This window comes from Serinus canaria, chromosome 3 (assembly GCF_022539315.1).
Source record: "Serinus canaria isolate serCan28SL12 chromosome 3, serCan2020, whole genome shotgun sequence".
NCBI classification, from domain to species: Eukaryota; Metazoa; Chordata; class Aves; order Passeriformes; family Fringillidae; genus Serinus; species Serinus canaria.
The window spans coordinates 28350789-28372907 of record NC_066316.1 but is presented as its reverse complement, the minus strand read 5'-3'; the positions used below and the strand labels follow the sequence as shown (position 1 = coordinate 28372907).

The following is a 22119-nucleotide window of genomic DNA, read 5'->3' as shown; positions in this document are numbered from 1 at the left end:
AGCCTGGCTGTGCCAAGGGCCATGGTGGATGTCAGACAGCCCTGCTGAGCCAGGGCTCTCCTAGCCAGCCCCAGCACCCCCTCACTGAGGGCAGAGAGGATCTGCAGGATGGCCTTTTGCAGCCACGCAGGCAGATCAGTGAGTGGCTCAGGAGCAGTGCAGGAGGTGAATGGGGTCACCCCTGGCCTCACCATCAAACACAAGGGCCAAGTCACCACCGGGGCCTCCCCAGGGAGAAATTCCTGGAAGTGTAAAGGCAGTGAACATGCATACAAGGCAGTGCTGGCATGGCAGGATATGCCTGTTTGGAGCTACTGGCCCACCTGGAACCCTGGCAGGAGCAGACCCTGCCACTGAGGAGGGGGCAGAGACAGGACAGGCACACAGTAACCTACCCCAGAAAATGCCCTTATGTCACCACCCTTCTCAACCAGAGGTGGCATTTGTGCATGTAGTTTCCTAGGTAGTATTTTTATTTTTTCTTCTTTCTTTCTTTTCAAGTCTGTAGCAATGTAAAAACCAAGCAGCCACAGCATCCTGTGGCAAAGGGTTCCCCAGTGCAACCCCACACTCTGTGCAGATCTGCCCCTGGTTGTTTGCTTTGAACCTGCCACCTGCTACTTTTATTTGATGTTCCTGGAGTTCTTGTCTGAGAAGCAACAGCATACAATCACACTCTAATTTGTATTGAGATCACCTGGTCTTGAGTCACTGGTGTCCACGTGCCTGCTTGTTTTTAATTCAATAGTGAAAGCTCCCAAGTGCCTCAAGGGCACTGATCAGGCATTCCTAAATTTTTCTTCACTTTTCCAGTCATTACTGCTGTGATACTCTGCAAAGTCTGCCAGTTATTACCATAATGGATGAGACAGCAGACACAGGAAAGAAATACCTCCCTTGCCTTGGCACACACAACCCATCTGCATGTCCTCCATGCACCACTGCCTGCAGACACCTGGGAACACACAGCCTCATTCCTGCCCCTCCCCTGCACAGGCTCTTCTGCCCGTGCTCCAGATGCACATGCACCAGCACCCATCCTTCCAGAACCACACTTGCATGCATGCATGCCCCTTTATCTTTGCTCCTCCAACACATCCTCCTGATTAAAATATAACTAATATGCCATAAATACAAACACCACAGGCACATAAATGCCACTGTAAATGCACTGTGTCTATATACCCACACCTTATCAGCACACAGCCCCTTCAATCCTAACTTGATGCACACCCTTTCATGCATTCTTCTACCCCACACCTTGCCTCAACATGCTATGCAGCTTCAGGGAGAGCAAGGCAAAACCCAAAGTTGTTTGAATGAGATGGTCTGTCCAGCTGGAAATTCTGCTTCTCAGTTTTTCCTGTGCCAAGCCATGTTTCAGTGGCCACCATCAAGCCAGAGGTGAGAGCCCTGGCCCCAGCAGCACTGCCAGCTTTGCCCATTTTCCTAGTCAATCCCTTAGGTAGGCAGATGGGTCAACACTCAGTGTGCAGCTGGAACAGGGTGGGTTTTCCAAGCAGCACTGCACTGTGCATGGGCACAGAGGGGGTGAGTGTGCCACAGATGGGCTTCACATGGAGCCCTGCCCAAGACTGAGCCAGGCAGGTGAGCACAGGGCACCCTGCTCGTGGGTGACTGTCAGAGGACAGAGATTTCTGCACAAATGGAATACAGTGAGACAGAAATATATGTATCACATGTGTGCATGCATGTACATACAAATATGCCAGAAAATGTTTGGACAACACCAAGAAGAGACAATCTTCCCTGCTAGCTGCAAAGGGACTCACTGAGGCTCAGGGCATACATGGAACAACCCTTTTTGCCACTGCTGAGATCTTTGTTCTTCTCTGCTATTTTTTGAAGGCCAATAGCATTAACCCAATTAATTTACTTTAATTAAGGACAGTATTAGCTTAAATGGTCCTGCCTAAATCATAGAGAAGCTGTAGCCAAGCTCTTCAAACAGCTGCTTGTCCCCATTCACCCTGGTGCAGATGGTTAACACAGCTGAACTGCACCTTGGCACAACAGCCCTGCTCTCTTCACAGGCTGCTTTCTGCTCTGAAGGGAAACACCTGCACATCTCCAAGCAAGATGGCTCAGAGCAGAGAAAGGACTCGGCTTAGAAGTTACAGGCTCCACTGCTGAGCCAGGAGTTCCAGCAAAGCACCAACCTACACCAACCTGACCATGCCCACAGAGCTCAGACCTCAGCCAGCATCCCTGCCCGCCCTGGCAGAAGAGAAAGTATTTGCACAAGCAGGTTTGGAACCCACAGAGGTGATCAGCCCTGCAGGATGGATGCCAGAAGCAGCAACAGGGAACAGTGGCTACAGCAAGGATGGTGACTCAAAGACCACAGCTCAGCTCTCAGTTCCCTGGTTTCTGCTGGTACCTCCTGCAGTGGCCTTTGGGAAACTGTACCCACATGCCAGGGTCTGGCATCCAATGGAGGCCAACATCCCCACTCTCTTTTGTCACTAACAGTGGTAGCTACAGCTGAAAAGATCTTACAGCTGATCCCTGTAAGATCTTCATGAACACCCCTAACCTGCCTTCCTTGAGCTTCAGAGTGGTTGCCATATTGCAGTTTACCACCACAAAAGCTGCCCTGTTCTGTTGCTAACCCAGAGACCCAGCGTGCAGAGAGAGATGATGGGTGGGCACAATTGAACTAAATCCAAACAGATGCCGGGGGCCCAGACAAGAGCCCTGGGCCAGCAGCAGCAGCAGCTCTACCCCCAGCTCAGCCTGGCCACTGGGCTGGCTGTGCAAGGCCAAGCTGTTTGCCAGCTTCCCACCCTTCACTGGCTGTACCCTGGCTTCAGGGCACTAGATGTCCGTACTCCAGCCTAGGGGATACAAGGGCAATGCATCCCTCTCTCTGCATGCACAAAACAGACTCACAGCAAGCTTCCCCTGGCAGAGGCCTGCAGATGAACAGGGTTTGTGGAATCACAGCCACCACCATGGTTTTGAACAGCATCTGGGGCTCCAAGGGTGGCTGTGCTGAGGGATCAGTGCTGGAAGAAACATCCCAGAGGAAAGCATTCTGTAAGGGAGGTACAAGAGCAAGGGCTCAGGGGAGCCAGCAAGGCACCGTACAACCCTTGCAAAATTGGCCAAGGCCAATTAACGAGCTGCAGCTGACAGAGAGGGGAGGATTTCAAGATAAGAGAGATGGCAAGAAGCCTAGAGGAGATCAGAGCTTGGAGGGAAGAATGGAAAAGGCCTCCTGGGAATGAATCTAAGTAGGACTGCTAAGGGAATTTATGCTAATATCTCTCAGGAGGCCTTGGAAAAGGGGACATAGGTAATAGCCTTGTAAGATGCTGGTGAAGATACAGAGATAGGAGTGGGGGAGAGACAGGAATTAGCTCAAGTAAATGACATGGGGTGGGGAATGCAAATTACAAGTACCTGAGATGGAGTAATTAGAGCAAAATCCAGAGGAAGGGATTAACTACAGCTAAATTATGGAGAAGGAAAAGTACTCTGGCTGTAAACAAAAGGGCTGTGAAGACTCTCAGGACGGACATGTAAGACTTCCTGAAGTTAAAATTACAATCCAAAGACTATTTGGGTAGTTAGTCAAAAGCCAAAGCACTGTGTTGGTGAGGGAAGCACCAGTGAGGGACCATACCTCAAACGGAGCAGGTGCACATACAAAGAACCTGGCATTCATTTTGGACAAGCTCTTCATTTCCAAAGCCATGCACTTGCAGATGTGGCCTCCTTGCATTGTGGAGCGCTTGGGACTGGCTGCACTTTGTCATAGCTCACTCTACTCCACCCCTGCCATACCCTCACCCACAAACACCCAGAAGATGGCAAATGCACCAAACCCAGCAGAGCTGTGAAGATAGCAGCTGTTACACTTTATTTCACTGTGGGGTTTTAAATTTTTTTTTATTATTTTTTCTTCTGATTGAAAAAGAAAAGACAGAAAAGTTACAAAAGTAGTAAAAGGCAACAATATCTGCAGGACATCCCTGTTCCCTGCTCCCACCTGGCGCAAGGCAGCCTGCCCCACCTGCTGGCTGTCAGAAAACACCTCTGGGCCCCAGCACCTTGGCAGCTCTTGCTGAGCAAAGCCTGAGGCTGCAGGGCCGTGCAGAAGGCTGCCACCCCAGCCATTTGCACAAGGAATGTGCCTCTGAGATGGGTACCAGGCTATGGCTGTCCCATCTCCTGAGCACAGGGATTTGGTCCAAAGGAGCAATGCTTCCTGTCCTGCACTGGGCAGCTTGATCTGGCAGCAGTTAAAAAGCTGAGGTGTGCCATCAAAACAAGATAAGCAGAGTTTCTACAGGGGCAGGAGGAATCAGCAGAGGCACTGCACTCTCTTGGAAACAGGGACTTGCAAGGAACCATGATGGTCTGCCAGAGGTCCCTCACCAGTAAACACAAGTGACCTCTAGGAGGTGGTGCTGGTGCAGGGGGTGGCCCAGCTGTCACAGTCTGTAGCCAAAACAACAGGCAGAGCTGGGACAGCATCAGGACAGACATCCCCTCACCACCTTGCCCAGGTGCTCTGCCTGCCTGAATGACAGGAGTTAGGAGAAGAGGGGGGATAGGGGATTCAGGTGCCCAAGCCTACAGCCCTTGGACTTTCCCCAGGGGTCTCACTGAAGGCCCAGACCAGCTCACTGGGTAGCCTCCTACTGGCAGCTGGACTGACCATTGGTCTCAACCAGAGAGCAGCAAAGACCCTACACTGAGGCAGATTTAAAAAAACAAAAATTATTTTGTATTATTCACAGTTGCTCCTCCTGATCTGGACAAACTACTTGCTTCCCCTTGCACTCAGGTACAGGCTCACAGTGGGCAATGCCTACACTGAGAGGTTACTCTCTCCACCAGGTGCAGCAAGAGGAAAGGCCTTGTTCTTCTGCCTCAACAGGAGAGGCAAGAGCTTGTCCTGTTAACTCCAGCCTTTGGCACAAAACACCCACGTGCCTCGAGGACAGATCCCAGCCAAACACCAGTGGTAGCAAGGCCTCAACAGCCTCAGAACTGTCTGCGGAGAAATGTCCCCCACCTTCACTCAAACTCCCCTCCTGTTTCTTCCACCAACAACCACAAAATCAACTTTTTCCCACTCCTTGCTTCATCTGGGAATATTGTCCCACTGAATTTAACAAATGGAGTGGAAAGCTTGGAGACAAATTGGTTTGAGTTTGGTGGTACCAGTTACCTCCACCATCATGTTAGTGGGACAATACTATGGAGAAGTGTTACATAATACCCCAGAACACACACTGCCTCAGCAGAGAGGAGATCCATGAGCACACAGTCACCCCAAGTTCTTCTCTTTGACAATGCTGAGAGGACTGAAGGTGGGTGCTGCATTTCCCTGGATGGCTTAACAAAGACCTTCCAATTCTAGAATTTTATTCTAACCCCAGATGGATGTCTCACTCTCCCATTTCAATCTCTTTTTGGACAGTAACACTGAACTGCCAGCAGATCATCTGGAATGCGCAGCTAAATGTTCCAGTTACTCCCCCATACACCTCCCTGTCCCCAGGTTTTCCACTTGAGAGAGCCTGATGTAAAAGCAATTATAATAATTTCAGAGAGGGATCTTCTTGTTTTGCAAGCAGCTCTGTGTAGCCTCTTTCTCCAATCCTGAGCTCACTTCTGAGTGGGAGAAGCGTCAGGTCTATAGCAAAGTACTGTAGACCCAGGTATCCTTGGGAAACTGACTGGATTTGGTTTCACAGCTTGATCACTCACCCCTGCTGCCATGCAGGTCATACTAACCCCTGAACACCTCCTGGATATCTTCAGTTGCCACCATCCTCACGTTTGACACTTCCTTGGTGGCAGTTCTTGCAGCTTGTAGAGCTGACTGGTTTGCTTTGCCCTGAGAGACAAAACTCACTCCCTCTGCCACTGCTGGGATCCATCAGTGGCATGAGAACAGGCACTGCTGCCAAGCCATTCGCTCCCTCCTGCCAGAGCAGCTGCGTTGCAAAGACATGTCATTGCCCCTTCTTCTCCCACCCCTCCCCTTGGGTATCACCAACTCCCCTTCTCCCTGCCAGGCAGGACACTGGTTGATAGTTCCTGAGGTTTTTTGGAGAAACTCCTTCAGTAGGCACATGACGGTTCTTCCACTGGAGCTATCGGGCTCAGCGGCTTCAAGGTGCTGAGGGAACGGAAGGCAAAAGTGGAGGGATCATACAGGAAGTGGGACGGCGGGCGGCCTCCAGTGATGCTCTGCAGGGGAATAAAAAGAGGCATCAAGTCAGTGCTCGTGTCAGCTGCAAACAGTGAAGCTCCTGCCTTGAGTGCTTTGTCATGCCCCTCTATGATACAATTACACCTCCTTCAGTGGGTGGCCATGCTTGCTCTTGCAGCAAATGGCACTACCATAAGCAGTGTGAGCACTTTGCTCGCATCCTTGCTCTTACCCTGCAAGATAAAAAGCAGGCACACCTTCCTTCCTCCAGCACTGAGGTCCCCAGGTGTCAGGGTCTCTAGCTGGTCAGAGTGACCCCAAGAAAAGTTCGAAAGTCTCTTTTCCCAGCCCAGCACTTGAAGAAGGTGTCTGGGCTCTTCATTTCTCGGTCTCAAGGTTGTTTATCTTATTTATAAAATTCTTTCTCCTGTCCTGCCGAGGTCCGTTCAGCAGGACAGTCAGAGGCACTCTGCCTGCCCCCAGGGCAGTGTTATCTTTATATACACAAACTACGTGTACAATAGTTACAATACCTATCATCTATGTTAGACAGTGAGCTTCTACTAAAGCAAGCTAAAATTTCCAACATCACCAGTGAAATGGAGGTAGAGAAGAAGAAGAAAGGCTAGACATGCCCAAATCCCTCCATCTTGTCCCCAAAAACCCCTATACTAAAAATCCCAAAACCTTCATTTACACCCTGTGATAACTTTATTTTTACAATATTTAAACTGTTGTGGGTTTTAGATCTTCATGTAAAGGTGGCAATTTGCTCCATGATTCGTAACCAAACCCACTGGTGTTCCGAGCTGTGTGCCAGGGTCTCTGAGCCCCCTGGCAAGGGTCCTGGCAACTCCAGACTCCCAAAGGGATGTCCTGAGTTCCAACACCTAGAATCCACCTGACTAGGACCCATGGCACCTGCAGCCACTAACTGAAACAGGATATCCATGATGCATTTAGAGTACAGAGTCAGAAAAGCATCACTACCAAAAGGTATCACATTGAAAGGCTAAATTCACTTGGCCTTGAAGTAAGATCGATCTGTGCACTTTTAGAGCACAGAGACAAACCAAGTTATCTCTGGAAACACATTCTTCAGCCCCATTTTTCAACAGCTCTCCAATAAGGATTTACGAACTACTCTTTCTCAAAGTCCCAGGCATACTGAAACTCTACAGGGTTTCCAGACTCTATAATTTGATGAGGAATGGCTTGGAGAAATTGCTTGGAGGAAAAGATCCAACCTCCAAGGCCTTACAGACTGGTTTCTACCATGGCCACTAAAGACCATTCTCTCCCCTTTTGCTCCCAGTGTTCAGAGCAGGTCCAGAGTAAGGAGGCCAGAAACAGCCATGTATGCCCTGCACTGTGTGACAGGACAGAAATGCTGTTCTCCACAAAGCTGTGCTAGGATATGTAGATCCCAGAGGAATTATGGTGCCAAAGAAGTAATTCCACTCTGTAAGATGCGAAGAGCTTTCCTTTAACTCTTCAGGAACTTTGGTTTGTTTCTTTCCTTATGCAAGCAGAAGCACTAGTGGGACAGCTATTTCACTGATACTTTCTGGCCAGGAGAGGAGGTCTCACTTCTCTAGGGTCCAGGAGAGTGTTTAATCATGATTCTGTAGGGTTCATTCCCAAGGAATATGTGAAAAGTTCAGCAGCTCAGAAACTCATGCAAATGTCCCCTACTCTCATTGCACTTCCATCACTCTTGGGAAGGGCTTTACCACTATTTTCACAGAGGTCAGGAAAAATCCCAATGACAAACATGTCAGGAAAAAACCCAAAAACCTACAGGCCGGGCAGAGAAGTGATTGAGAGCAGCCCTGCAGGAAAGGATTTCAGGGTGGTGGTTGATGAAAAACTCAAGGTGAGCCAGCACTCCAGCACTGTGCACCCTGCTCAGAAAGCCAGTGGAATCCTGGGTGCAAAGGCAGAACAGCCAGCAGGTCAAAGGAAGGGAGCCTCCCCCTCTATTCTGCTCTTGGTGCGACCCCACCCGGACTACTGCATTCAGCTGTGGAATCCCCAAAAGAAGGAGGACATGAAATTGTTGGAGCAAGTCCAGACGAAGACATGAAGTTGTTAAGACTGAAGCACCTCCCCAGTGAAGACAGACTGAGAAAGTTGGAGCTGTTCAGCCTGTAGGGAAAAAGGTAGCATGGAGACCTCACAGGAAGCTTCCAGTGTCTGGAAAGGGTCTACAAGGAAGCCAGAGAGAGACTCTTCCTAAAGAACTGTAGTGACAGGTTAAGGAGTTATAGGTACAAACTGGAAGAGGTGAGATTTAGTTCGAGATATTAGGAAGAAATTCTTTCCTGTGAGGCTGGTGACAAACTGGAACAGGTTGCCCATGGAGGTTTTAAATGGCAGTGTTCAAGGTGAGGCTGGATAAGGCCTTGAACAGCCTGGTCTGATGGGAGGTATCCCTACCCATGGCACGTGGGATTAGAACTGGATTATTTTTTAAGGTCACTTCCAACTCTTAACATTCTATGGGATTCAGACTGGGCTCTGGTGTTATGTGACTCCCTGCTCCTTTTCTAGGCCTTTCCTAACTAGAACTATGGTCTCCTTTGCTTAGCCTGCACTGTGAGACTGTTCCTCAAAGATTTAGGCTTTTTAGGAACAATTACCAACTCTGTCTCACACAAGACAGAGGTTCATTTTAGCACTTCAGATTCAGGTCTATCACACACCTAACAGCATGGCAAGGTGATATTTTGACGCCTCCACCTCTCCTCTGCCTGGGTTTTAACTTGTCATCACAAGACAGCAACACACAAATATCCCCAAAAAGCTGCTCAGATGTTTTGTCTCACGCAAATACACACAGCAAATCAGAGTGAGCTAAGAAGTGTCCAAGCCAGGCCCTGAGTGCTGCAATAACTGCAGCAGGATCGGGAAGGCTCTTGGTCACAGCTCAGCCCCACTGGGCAGCAGCTCTTATGTCAGGAAAGACCTCTAGAAGCCAGGGTGGGCAGCATGCTCCTGCCTAGCTGGTATCTCTTCTGCACTTAAGACGGGCACTCGAGAATGGAAAATGCCAACATGGTGCTTGGCATCAGCTGTTCCTGGAGTTTCAGCCAGCAAAACATGCCCTGCTACATCCCCCTGACACCTTGGCCAGCAGCATAAGAAACAAGAGGCAGATTTAAGGGCCTTTACTCAATAGCCACCTGCTGTGGGGTGTATATGGTGTATGCTCTGGCAGGCCTCAGAGCTGGAAGGTAACATAGCAACCCCTATTCAAAGCTAAGGGGCAGAATAAATCAGCACATTTGTCCCTATCCAGAGCAGAGAAGGTCCCCTGCCAGTGCCAAGAGGGAAAGGGAACAAAGAACCTGGCAGTCCCCTCCATTTTGAAATGCCAGACAGGATTAGGGAAGGCAGCTGAATCCGTTCATTTTTGGCAGACGGCAGATGAAGAGGCTGGGGAAAGATGGCTCCAAAGGACAGACAAAAGTCATCTACAAAACTCACCAGGCTTTGGGTGGAAAGTTGTGCTATGGTTTCTCTCTGGGTCTTCTTCTGGGGCCAATGTGTGGGGCAGAGAGCCTTCCCAGGGCACTGCCAGGACGACAGGCACAGAACAGGTGAGGCTGAAGGTCAAGATGTGAGAAGACACAGGAGGATGCTGAGATGGATGGGTAGTCATGCAGCTGTAAGTGAGGCTCAAAATGCACCCAATCCTGCCTCTTCATCCTGGCACCTCTCAAGCAGCCACAAGATGACCACTGGCTTTTAGCAACCACAGACAAGAGCAGAGTGAGAATGGGTCTGTGCCCAACTGCAGGCAGTAACAGGAGAGGCAGTAACCTGACTGCCCTCATCCATAGCAACACCCTCACTTATCTGCACTCCTTTATAACCCTGAGCTATACAGGATCCTCATGCACCTGCTCCCTGACTGACAGGGCAGCACCACTGGTACCTACATTGCTGGAATAAGAAACCTCCAAATCCCTCAACTCTCTTCTTGCAGAGGAGCATTTTTTGATTGGAATTCATATCCAGCTCTAGGGATGACCAGGCCTGATCTGGCTTAGTCCAAGACACCATTTGGGATCATAGCATGTGGTGGTCTGGTCCTGATGAGTAGCACAAGGCAAAGCTCTGTAGATGTATTTCCAGAACAAAAATGGATAGAGCCAGCTGCCAGAGAGGGGAACATGTTCCTGCCACCCTGTGGCTTGGGGCCAGCTGCCTCCCCATAGTCTGGGCAAGCGTCCTAGCCCGCCTGCCCTTCTCCTTGGGCACACCACACCTGGGACTTTGCTTTGACTAAGGAAGGGTGTTCAGAGTTGTTGCCACCACAGCAGGTCCCCAGGGAGCTTGCCATAAACCTGCCTGACAGCCCCTGGTGAGCAACCCCAGGCCAACTCCTGCAGAGGCTCCTGCAGAGGCTCCTCAGAGCACAAACAATACGCTCTTGACATTAAAGGCTCATGTGTTCACTCTAATGGCATTCGGACAGCTGGGTACCGCTCACAGAACGGAGCCTAATATGGGCCCTGTGCTCATGGAAATCATTAACCAGAGCCCTCAGTTTGCTAAGCAATGTATTTACACAGCTGGAGAATGGCCCGAGACAGACTGACACAGCTGCCACAGGAGAGCACACAGGCCCAGACATACAGTCTGTCAAACACACGTGCTCACTTGCACATACTCACCTGCCTCAGGTTCTCCCCAGTACACAGGCCCTTCCCTGCTCACCTGTGCACATCCCTCTGTGCACACAGAAACTCCTGACTCAGAAATCACAAGGAGGGCTGTTCCACTCATGCAAACCTTGCCTGCTTGTAAAATAATTCAAGCCATGCAGAGCCGGAACTTCACAGCATCCAGGGGATGCTCTAAGGCACCACAGCTCATCACTGGCTCGTATAGCTGCTCAGAACACAAGGTAGTTCCAGCACCTGGACATACCCTCACTGCCCCACTGCACACCTGATTTGGGTTAGATGAGCTCCTAAGGGAAGTAAACTCATCTTACACATGTTTCAAGCAACTATGCACAAACCACCTTGGTCAAGGATGCCTCTTCACCCAGCTACATGAGCCTACACGTACACTCCTGCCAACATGTACTGTTCTCACCAATACATTATCACCTTTAAATACAGGGGGGCAAATAAACAGCCAGGCTGGAAACGTATCTGAAGTGTATTAACAAAGAAGCACACCTAAATATAGTGAGTGGAGGGAGATGCCTCAAAGAAGGCCAGGAAGATTACACATCACAGAAGAAATGCTGATTTCAATCATCTTAGCAGCTCTCAGAGAACAGACAAATGAACAACTGTTCCATAGACCCATCTGTAACATAATTGTACATTTCAGCAAGGAAAGAGTATACAAGAAGAAGACAAACATGTAAAGCAAAATCTATTAATATGAAGCCATATTCCTCCTAGAAAAGGTCACTTACTCCCTATGAAGTCTGGAAAAATATCTCAAATTCAGACAGTAACATGATTTTGGTCTCGTGATTCCATAGAATCATGGTTCTCCTCTCTGGACAGCCAAAGTGAGCACAGGTCCAAGTGAGCTTTCAGCTATGGGTATGACAATCCCCATAGGAGTGGGGAAATGCAGCTACCCAACACAACAATGTCTTCAAAGGGAGTGGTGTGCTGGGGAAGATGGAACATTAAGAGGACTCTTTGGTCCTCTTTCTTAAGAACTCTAGTATCCAGGTGGGATTCAAAACCAGATCAGCTTGTGCACTCTGCCAACCCATCCCTACTCAAGGCCAACCCAGCACAGGAGTCCCTTCTTTCCTACTCTTGGACTCCAGTGGTTGGGAAGTGCTGCTGAGCTCCGTTTAAAGGATGCTGCCTTCCAGTGGTGGGTGAATGATCCCTTTGCAGTCTGTAGACTCACTTGTTAGAAGTCCTTTGGGATGAAAGGCACCATGTAATTGCAAGTTGTAAAGGCGCATCCGATTTCCACCACCACCCGGTGTGGAAAGGAATAAATCCCCAGAGCAGCTCTAGCAAGGACAGATGCCTGCCTGGGATGCTGCCTGTCTGTCAGGAATGGGCAGAGCCAGAGGTAGCACCAATATTCAGGCAGGGCACAGAAAGAGTAAAGGCTGTCAGACTCCACAGACGAACATTTACAGGTACGCTGATTTAACTGCACTTTGTCCTCCTTCCTCTCACCCCTCCTAAGAGATAGAAAATAAACTTCTCCACTCTTCAACCTTGATGTGTGAAGCCATCAGCTGTGAGCAAGGGAAGGGGACCCACATGCCTGCTCCTAGCCACATCTGGAATTCCAAATATGGTTCTTCTGCCCAGGCCACTTCCCAACATCTCAGTTTCTTCAATGCATAATACATACATGTCCTGCTTTCTGCTGGGATAAAATTAATATTCTGCCTGGTAGCTGGTGTATCCTGTGGCTTAGATTTAGGATGAGAATAATGGTGACAGCAATAACTAAAAGTATCAGTCTGTCACACAGTGTTTACACCAAGTTAAGGACTTCTCAGCTTCTCATGCCCTAACAGCAAGAAGGTTTGGAAGGGCACGAGAAGTAGGGAAGGAAACAGCCAGAACATCTGATCCAAACTGGACAAAGGACTTTTGCATACCATATGATGGCATTAAGCTGGTGTTTTGCCTCCCAAGTAGCCATGATGCAGTCCTGCTTTCCTGGAGACAGCTGAACACCTGCCTGCCCACGGGAAGCAGTGAATTAATTCCTTGTTTTGCTTTGCTTGCATACACAGTTTTTATTTTCCCCACTAAATTGTCTTTCTCTCACCCCACAAGCCATCTCACATTTACCCTCCCAATTCTCTCCCCTGACCCACTGGGGTAGCAAGTTAGCAACTTCATCATGGGGTTAAGCCACAACAGTACACTACAGCCAGGATGAATTAATTAACTTTTAGGTGTTTCAGCCTTCTGATGAGAGGTGATTTCTTTTCAATTACAGTCTTGCTTCAGGCAGTTTTCAAGAAATAGTCCCTGGCAAGCAGGACCAGCTCCTCCAGTGGAGCAACAATTCACATTCAACTGCTTATTCATTAACTCCGATAGGGCCTCTAACAATTTATTCCAGTCACAAACCTGGAGCAGCTCAAGGAGGAAATTTTCACAGGCAAATTCCTTTCCTCCTGAAAGTGTGTCCTACACTCCCAGGTTATATAGAATTTTATTACAAGGAATTGTTTAAAAATAGACAATGCCAGCACTTCATGACTACCCTTCTCTTTTATGACTACATTTATGACTACCCTTCTCTTTTCTCTTTCAAGATAAAAAAAAAGGCCATCTCCAAATGTTGTTCTGACAAGGAACTCAAAACTTTGCATTGGGCTCTGTTTTCTTATGATTTTCATCACCCTCCCCTAAAAGACTTGTCTGCCATCACCAACATAAAGCTGCCTAACACCTATTTCTTTCCATACCACCACATTGCAAAGAGCAGCTCAACAGTTTACAAACACATCACTGTTCCTCTTAGAAAGGTTTAAAAAAAATTAAAAAAAAAAATCAAACATTTTCAAATGTGTGTACAGAGTTGTCAGGTGGCAACTACCAGACTTACAGAGGTGGCACCAGACAGACAACACTGAACCTTTTTGGAAGGTACTTCAAAGGGCCTAGCAGATGCTTGTTGGTCACTTGCCCAAAAGCAGAAATAGCCAGTTTCAGCTCTGGGTCCTTGCTGGCACCAGCATGATAAGCTTTTCTTCTCCTCCCTCACACATCTTTAGATCAGTCTTTGACAAAGCTGACTGCAAGCTTTGATTTTGCCTGCCTGACAACCTGAAGGAAAGAGTTTGCACAAATAAAAGGGACAGATGGGTCGTTCAGAGGGGCAGTCTGTCGGTGCTCCCTGGCCAAGATGGAGAACCCACCACTCCAGGGTCCCAGTAAAGATCATGCTCTGAAGACAAAACAAATTTCTTAGGAACAAGCAAATGAAGCAGTATTTCCCTACTAGTGAGCCATGTCTTGCACCCACTTTTTTTCCTTTTGATAAGAAGTTGCCCGTGCTTCCTGCATACCTGCAGCAGTTCCTGCAAATACTACAGTGTCTGCATTTGCCTGAGCAGGAGAGAGGCAAGCACAAGAGTAGCTCCAAACAAACACAGAGGCAAGGCACATATGGCCCTAAATCTCCAAGTGCATCTGAGTAGAGTCCTTAGTTTTGCTCTGTACACAAGTGACACTACCTCACCCTCTCCTTCCTCTCCACCCTCCCCATTTCAGCCCTTGCTGTGCAGTAGGAAGGCCCTCCTCTCAGAGGGATCACAGCAGCAGCCTCAGAGTCCTCCTCCCTCGGGGCCAGGAAGCCCAGGTACCATGCTTCCCCCAGAGAGCCGGCACGTGGTGCGCGCTTGGGCGTGTGCAGCTTCCAGTTTGCATGAGGCCAGGGCAAGCAGATTCCCTCTGGCCAGGCAGGCTGGCACAAAGCAGCACGCTGCTTTCAACTTGAAGGGTACCCAAATTAAACCTGCAAAGTGAGGATTAATTAGCCTGGCATGAGCAGGCTGTGAACACATGCTGACATGGTGCACTTGCCTCTGGACAAACCAGCCCAGGTGTGGAAGCCAAGCGCAGGAAGTGGGTGTATTATGGCAGAGGTGTGTGGGAAAAGAGGATCACAGCTCGAGGGACTGGGAGAGGCAATGGGTGCCAGGTTCCCACAGCCACGCGAACAAAAAGGGAGCAGGAACAACTGCAGTGAGCCTGGATGCAGTGAGCAGATGTGCCTAACCAGACACCTTGGACTTGAAGCTCTGACAGAGAACAGTGGACCACTGCAGTGAACCTGGTTGCAGTGAGCAGATGTGCCTAACCAGACACCTTGGACTTGAAGCTCTGACAGAGAACAGTGGCTCTCTGTGACCCTGTGCCATCCCCTACATCTCGCTCTCTCTGCTCCATCACCCAGATATGACCCAGGAGTCATTAAATCTGATCCTCTCTTTGTGAAACAAGCCTTGCCACTTTCCATTCCCTTGAACCACAGTGCCACTAGCCATAGCCACCATTTTCACACAAGCCTATCCCAGAAGCAATTGGGCTGCACCTTGTTTCTACCACTCCCCACCTCCCCATATTCTTAAACCAGACCCACAACCCACATCAGGCCACAAAGCAGGAACAGTGCTGAAAACAGGAAGTCAGCCTCCTCACTCACCAGCCACTTGCTCTTTCATGGTGCTGTGTGGACTACAGAGCTCTTGGTTATTCCACAAAATCTATTCTATGGGCATTCACATGATTCAACAGGTGCGAGGGCATATGTAGCAGGAATTTACGAAAAGCAGGAAGCAATAAAAGTTCTTATCCTTACAGAAAGAGAAGAGAGACACGACAGTGCCACTCTAGCTGTTATGGGCAGGCTAAAGGCTGGTTAGCCTTTGCCATGAAATCCAGTAAAAGCCAGATATTTGGAGTAGTTTTTAACAGACAGAGGCATTCCCCCCTTGGCTACACAGAACCCTTCCTCACACTGAGGAAACTCTGGACAAAGTCTTTCGTCAGGAATTATTCAGAACAAGGGCTGGTGCTCTCCAGGACCAACTATCATCTTCAGCAGGCAGTTCAGTGGCTGGGTTGGGAGGAGTGTAGGATACCCAAAGGGATATTCATGCTCCCACTCAGCAGAGGGCCTTCTCCATTTTGCTCAGCAGAGGCATGCACATCAACTGGAGCCAAGACATCACAGGGGAAACTGGAACATCAAAATCTCCAGGAGGGACTTCTGACCATAAAGTAATCCAAGGCTGTGACTGGCCAAGGAGGCAAGTCTCTCTTGTTGATTTTAAGATGAGGGTCAGGTTTAGACACTCAGTCACAAATTAGAAACAACCAGGAAGGTTTGAGAAACTGTTAGTAAGCTGCAGTTTGGGATTTCTGCTGCCTGAGGTGCCCTAGGTGTTTACACTCATGATATGGTATGAATAAGGATACAGCTCTAGGAACATGGCCTAAAGTTCTCATCACCTTATCTCTCTTCAGGTGAGTTACACTTTCTGCTGGTTTCTCAGTGTAACTCACTCTGAAGACTCTGAAATTGCAATCATGGTATTTATCTGCATATTAATATGCATCCATTGCTAACTGTTGCACAGCTCCTTGAGAGCCTGTGATGGAAGGAGCAACATCTGTAGGGTTTTATATATGTACTTATGTATGTATACACACACAACCTTCTGACTTTTTAGAAATCTTTACTTAGTGCTGCACAGCCAGAACCAGAGGTTTGCACCAATACTGCTGTCACCTGGTATGCCTTGCACGTGTGAATAGCTCAGGCATCTGCCCAGAAGGCTCTAGCCAGCATATCTCCTGTTCAGCTCCAAGTTGAAAAGGTCCCTTGTTTTAGAAGAAAAGCCAGCATGTTTCTGCAGTGGCCTTTTAGGATGCAGAGTAAGAGATAAGAGACAGGGAAGTCATTGAGGGATCTGGCCCCTGTCCAAGCAGAGGGCGTTCTCAACATTGATAAGATCAAGGCAAGAACACAAGAGGTTTATGTTCAGATTTAAAATTCTTATTTTTACGTAGCAGAAAACATCTCTCTGATCAGCCAGGTTATCAGATTGGCCTTGAAATCCTTCCTTCCTTTCTGCCAGCCCCAACAAGATCCTTGAGACACAACTGGTAAGCCACTGGGTGTCTTCTACCCACCCACTGCTGTTAAGACAAGCTCAGCTCTACTAATCCCATTCAGAGACTGCATGTAGAAGTTTGTCAAGGACGAACAAAAACAGGAATAAATGACAGACTTTTAAACCATTATCTCAAGATAGCCTGGAGAATTGAAGACTGGTGATATTATAGATATACTGGAAGGCAGGTCTCTGCATTCAGAGCTGGCCAAGCCTGGTCTAGGGCAGAGTTACACCCCACGAGCACATGGCCACCCAGTCATCCTCCTTCCAGCGCTGAGGAATCATCTCCATTGCAAAACACCTCACCAGGCAAACGGTCTCTGGACACCAAAACAGCCACAACATGTGTGCCCCTCCCCACTTCCAGTGCCTTGCTTCCAGCTACACACATGACACTGGCTGACACTTTGGGGCACCAGGGACCAGGTCTGTACACTCACACTGCCCAGCTCATGTGCAACACCCACATAGGCCAACACCTGCCCCAGCCTTGCAGTGGCATGTGCTCTGTACAAATCCATAGTTCGTGTACATGCTGTCACCACTAATTTATCTCTGCTCACCAGCCCATAGGGGATGATTCTTCTGTTCCATTATCCTTTACTGGGAGGGAACAGAAGCAAGATTTTTTTTCTTTTTAATATTATTTGCTCTTCACAATAGGCCACCTCTCACAGCTGCTATTCCTGAAAACATTTCAAACTGAGCTGCTGCACATTAGAAAACGTCACCAATCCCTATTCCATAACTGTTAGGTTCTTAGAGTAGACACATCACTATCCCATTGTTCCACTTCAGAACCACTGAGTGAGTGGAAAGGCTGTAGCTGATCACCACCTGAGCTGGCCCTTGGGAAACTTAAGCATAGGAAACAACAGCAAGGTGACACCTTAGTGTTGAAACAGCAACCTGCTTAACAGCAGCAGGTCACCTGCTTACGAAAGAATACCAAGGACCACAAACATTTCCAAAGGCTGTAGCTGTGTTTCCATGCCAGAGGGCAGAGACACCGCCCCTCCATCTCACCTTCCCTTGGGAGACTCTTCCAGCAGAAGACAGAGGAAGGAACTGCCATAATGATGCATGAGAAAACAATGCCTTGCACCCTGACACACCGATGAAGCACCAAGATGTCAAGGCAACCAGAGTATCAGCCAGGAGGAGGGTTTTTTTAAAAGCAGGCATCCTCTCACAACCACATGAGACATTGATCTCAGCAAGCATTGGATGAAAATGCTTCACTGCTGATGATATTAGAAGGTCACTGTCATCATTGTCCTCACACAAGATGGAATAAGCACGATCCTTTCTCCTACAAGTTATTCAGCAGCAGGAAAACTGAAGGGAGAATCAAGGATCATTGCTTCAAATCCCTGGCACAAGCCATTACATATCCTGCCTGTTCCTCAGATCAGTTCACACACTGCCTGTTCATCCAGGTGTATGCTGTGTGGATATCTGTGACCACCTCAGTTGAGAAAGAGACCCTACCTGAGCTGAAACAGGAACACTTGTGCATCAGTGCTACACTGTCACAAGCAAAGTGGTTCACATGGAGATGTTTCCTGTTCAGACACACAGACAGCTGCCCGGCTCCTCCTGGAACAGCTCATCAAACCATCACTATGAGATCTGTCTTCATTTCTTCTCACAATTTCCTCACCACAATGGACAGTTCCAGTTATCAACCTGTGCCACGAGACACTCAGCAACAGAGAGCCAAGCCTCTCACGTTGCCTCCTGCTATCACCCTAGGCAAAATGTCCCATTCAGTAGGGCCTTAGAATAGCCCTTCCAACAGAACTTAGGTCCCTGGTGCACTCTGACTCCACTACTGAATGCTGGACAAGACCCAGAAATCACAGAAGGGCTGAGGTTGCTCTAGAGATAGCTGAGTTCAAACCCCCTCCTCTGAACAGGGTCAGCAGGAGCCTGTTGCCCAGGACTGCATCCTGGCACTTTCCATAGGCAGGACTGCATCTGTGGCTCTTTCCATGGACAGAGAGATTCTACAGTTTCTCTAGGCAACCCAAATATCTCACATTTCTACTTGTGCCCCTTACCTCTTCTTCTGCTGCTGGGCAACACTGAGAAGGAATACCATGCCAAGTATGTCCTGCTGGCTGGACTGAGGTTTCCCTTCATATGATGAGAGCATGGCACTGTTCTTCAGAAGTATTGACCTCTCTCAGCTGTTTCCAGAGCTGAGGCACTTCAGCAGAGTTCTGCCAGGGACCTGCTGCTTCCTTCCTCAGCTGGGTACACAAAAGTGGGCATTCACAATCCCTTGAAAAATGAAGGCAAAAACGCACCCTTCCTTAACAGCTCTGCCACCTCAACAGACCAGCAAGAGGCTGTGAAGTATCACATGCTATTATCACGGAAGCCACAAGTGCCTCAGGTGGAGAGGCACTGTCCCAACTTGGCAAGGCTGGCCAGAGAAGAGTGGATTTTGTGCCATCTGTCAGAAAAGTGTGCTCTCAGTTTCTGCTGTTTATTTTACTGCAAGCTGACATGGGCTCAAGGAGCAAAGGGATAATTCTCCTCTCAGATTCTCCAGGGGCACAATAGTAATCCACAATAATGAGCTTAAGGTGTCAGGAAACAACCTCACCGAGGCATCACTGAAACCCAGGGACTAGAGAACCATCACCAAGCACCACTGGAAATAACTGGTGTCCAGGGACAGACAGCCAGAAAAAAAACAGTGAAAGAGCATGGGGCAGGCATAAAGCAAGGTGATAAACAAGATGTGCTAAGACATTGCAGCAGGATTAGACAGCTGGTGGGTCTGAAGGACAGGCACAGCCTGGGGAGAGCTCGTGGGGCACAGAAGGACACAACTATATTGAAAATAATCCAGGCAGAAGCAGATGAAAGCACAGAAGATCAAGATTAATTGTACCATCAGAAGTACTACATCACTGTGGGGCTTCTGGAAGACAGGACTGAAGAGCACTGACAGAAGGTGTTTGAAATGTCAGAAAAATATCAACCCCAGCTGTGCACCAGCCTTCAGCCAGCTCTACCTGCTCCTCCTCCTCTCAGACACCAAATTCATTTCCAGAGCACTGATGGGCAAGGACATCCAACAGCATGCTTATCAACTGCAGCACTTCTGGGTACACAAAGGCAGTGCTTCTATTGCCTGCTGGGCAAGGTAAAAACCTTGAAAGGATCCTGCTCTGTCATTCATCCCTCTTGCAAGGCTATAAAAAACACTGCAGTGAAAATAGCAGCTTCATCATGAAGAATATTTGTTTTCTTCCCCCTAATCTGTTTTTGCCTGTGTATCACAAACATGGAGGATCATGTGGACTGATGTACACCTGCTTTGGTGACAACATGCAAGGTCACAAACAAACAGAATCTTAGAATGTTTTGGGTTGGAAGGGACCTTCAAGATCATCTAGTTCCAATACCCTTGCCATGACAAGGACACCTTCTACTAGACCAGATTGCTCAGAACCCCATCCAACCAGGCCACAATTCTTATTCCAGGGATGGAGCAGCCACAACTTCTCTGTTCCAGAGCAGCATCCATCTCCCTCACTGTAAAGAATTTCTTCACAAAATCTAATCTAAATCTACTGCCCTTCAGCTTAAAGCCATTCCCTTTGCTCTATCACTACACACCCCTGTGAAAAGTCCCTCTCCAGCTCCCTTGTACCCTTCCAGTACCCTTTAAGCACTGGAAGATGTACAAGGTCTCCTAGGAGCCTTTACCTTCTCCAGGCAGAGCAGCCCCTGCTTTCTCAGCCTGTCTTCATAGGGAAGGTGCTGCAGCCCTCTTAACAACATCACAGCCCTTCTCCGGACTTGCTCCAACAGTTACATGTCTCTGTTTGTTCAGGGACTCCAGAGCTGGATGCAGATGGGGTTTCACCAGAGCAGAGTAGAGGGAGAGAATCACCTCCCTCAACCTACTTGTCACATTTCTCTTTGATTCAGCCCAGGATATATCTGCCACATGGCCATGCAGCACTGACCAAAAGAAATACAACATACCCACAAAGGAAGCAGGGGCTGGCTGATGAGTCCAGGAACGTGCTGCTAAAGATAAAACTCCCAGAGGAGCAGGTGACAAAATCTACAAGGACAAGACTTGAGCATATCTGATAGGGATGAAGGCTGTCAAGCATGGAGAGGCTCAGGACACTGCAGCTTCATCCCAGCTACAAAGTCATCCAAGCAATGAAGCTCTTAGCTGTCATCACCCAGTCCCATATCCCCTCTGGTTCTGCAAACACTAGTGCATCATGCAGGTACAGTCCCTCCTCCCCAGCTATCTACCACACCTCTCACCCCCACGAAACACCACTTGGTGAAGAAGGATCCAGATGACACCTTACCAGACAGCTATGCTGTATGAGCTCACAGCATGGGATGTAGACTTTGACACCAAGGAAGCTCTGAAACCACAGTGTCCAGAAAGGGAAAGACAATGTATGATTAGCCTTGTCAGCACCTAACCTAAATTGCAACTACATTCTATACTCCACACTAGCAACTTTTGTTACGCAGCTGATCAAGCCACAAGAAATCTCCAGAAATCATCTTCTGGACACAGATGTTGAGTGAGAACCACCACATGAGGTATATGTGGAAAGATGAAGGAACTGCACCAGAAAAGGGGAACTTACACGAATTTTAATTACTCTAGTCTTCGCTCCACAATTCTTCTTGAGCAGCATCTTCTGAAAGAGAAGTAGAATCCAGGGATTAGTAGAAATAGCACGAATGAACAGAAAGAGGGAAATTGTAAGGAGTCCCTTTCAATCAACACTTCATTAAAACAAGATGGATGGATGGTTAAGTGGGATATGAAAGATTAAGAATTACCAAAGGTGGCCAGCAAGGGAATCAGCCTAATCTGAGACTGTCTCATGCAGCCTGCACAGAGTCTCTGGCCCAGGTTTTGAAAGAACATATAAGAAATTTCACAAGGAAACAGATAGAACAACTGCCTGAAAGGAAATTTCTTCTTAATTTCCATCAATTAGTGGTTAAACTTTGCCCTGAAGCAGGTGAATTTATCTTCCTTTACAAAGGAAAAAATGGTCTATTTCATGTAAATGTGCATGTTCCCATTATTAAACAGATATTTTCATTATGCTTATTTATTTAGAATAAAAAAAAAAAATAAAACCCAAGGCAAAAGCACCTGCCTGCAGTTCTAAATCTCTTTGCCATATATTGCAAGAGTCATTAAAGTTGTCATAACATGAACCACACAACTTAGCAAACAGGATATACTTGAACCAGCAATTATTCT

General features: G+C 48.1%; 1 protein-coding gene across 4 annotated transcripts in view; it reads right to left on the bottom strand.

The window, feature by feature from the left end:
* Positions 1 to 3863: 3863 nt before the first annotated feature.
* Positions 3864 to 22119, bottom strand: part of LOC103817274 (uncharacterized) — a 62015-nt gene continuing 43759 nt past the window's right edge. The window contains exons 4-5 of one of the 4 annotated variants that reach the window (XM_018915449.3): positions 21488 to 21538; positions 3864 to 6231 (exon numbers count right to left, since the gene is read on the bottom strand). In XM_018915449.3, coding sequence (XP_018770994.1) covers positions 6103 to 6231; positions 21488 to 21538 — 180 coding nt within the window. In that variant the 3' untranslated portion in view covers positions 3864 to 6102. Of the gene's footprint in view, positions 6232 to 21487; positions 21542 to 22119 lie in introns of all 4 variants that reach the window. The other 3 variants (XM_009091406.4, XM_018915460.3, XM_050973223.1) reach the window with 3 other exon arrangements.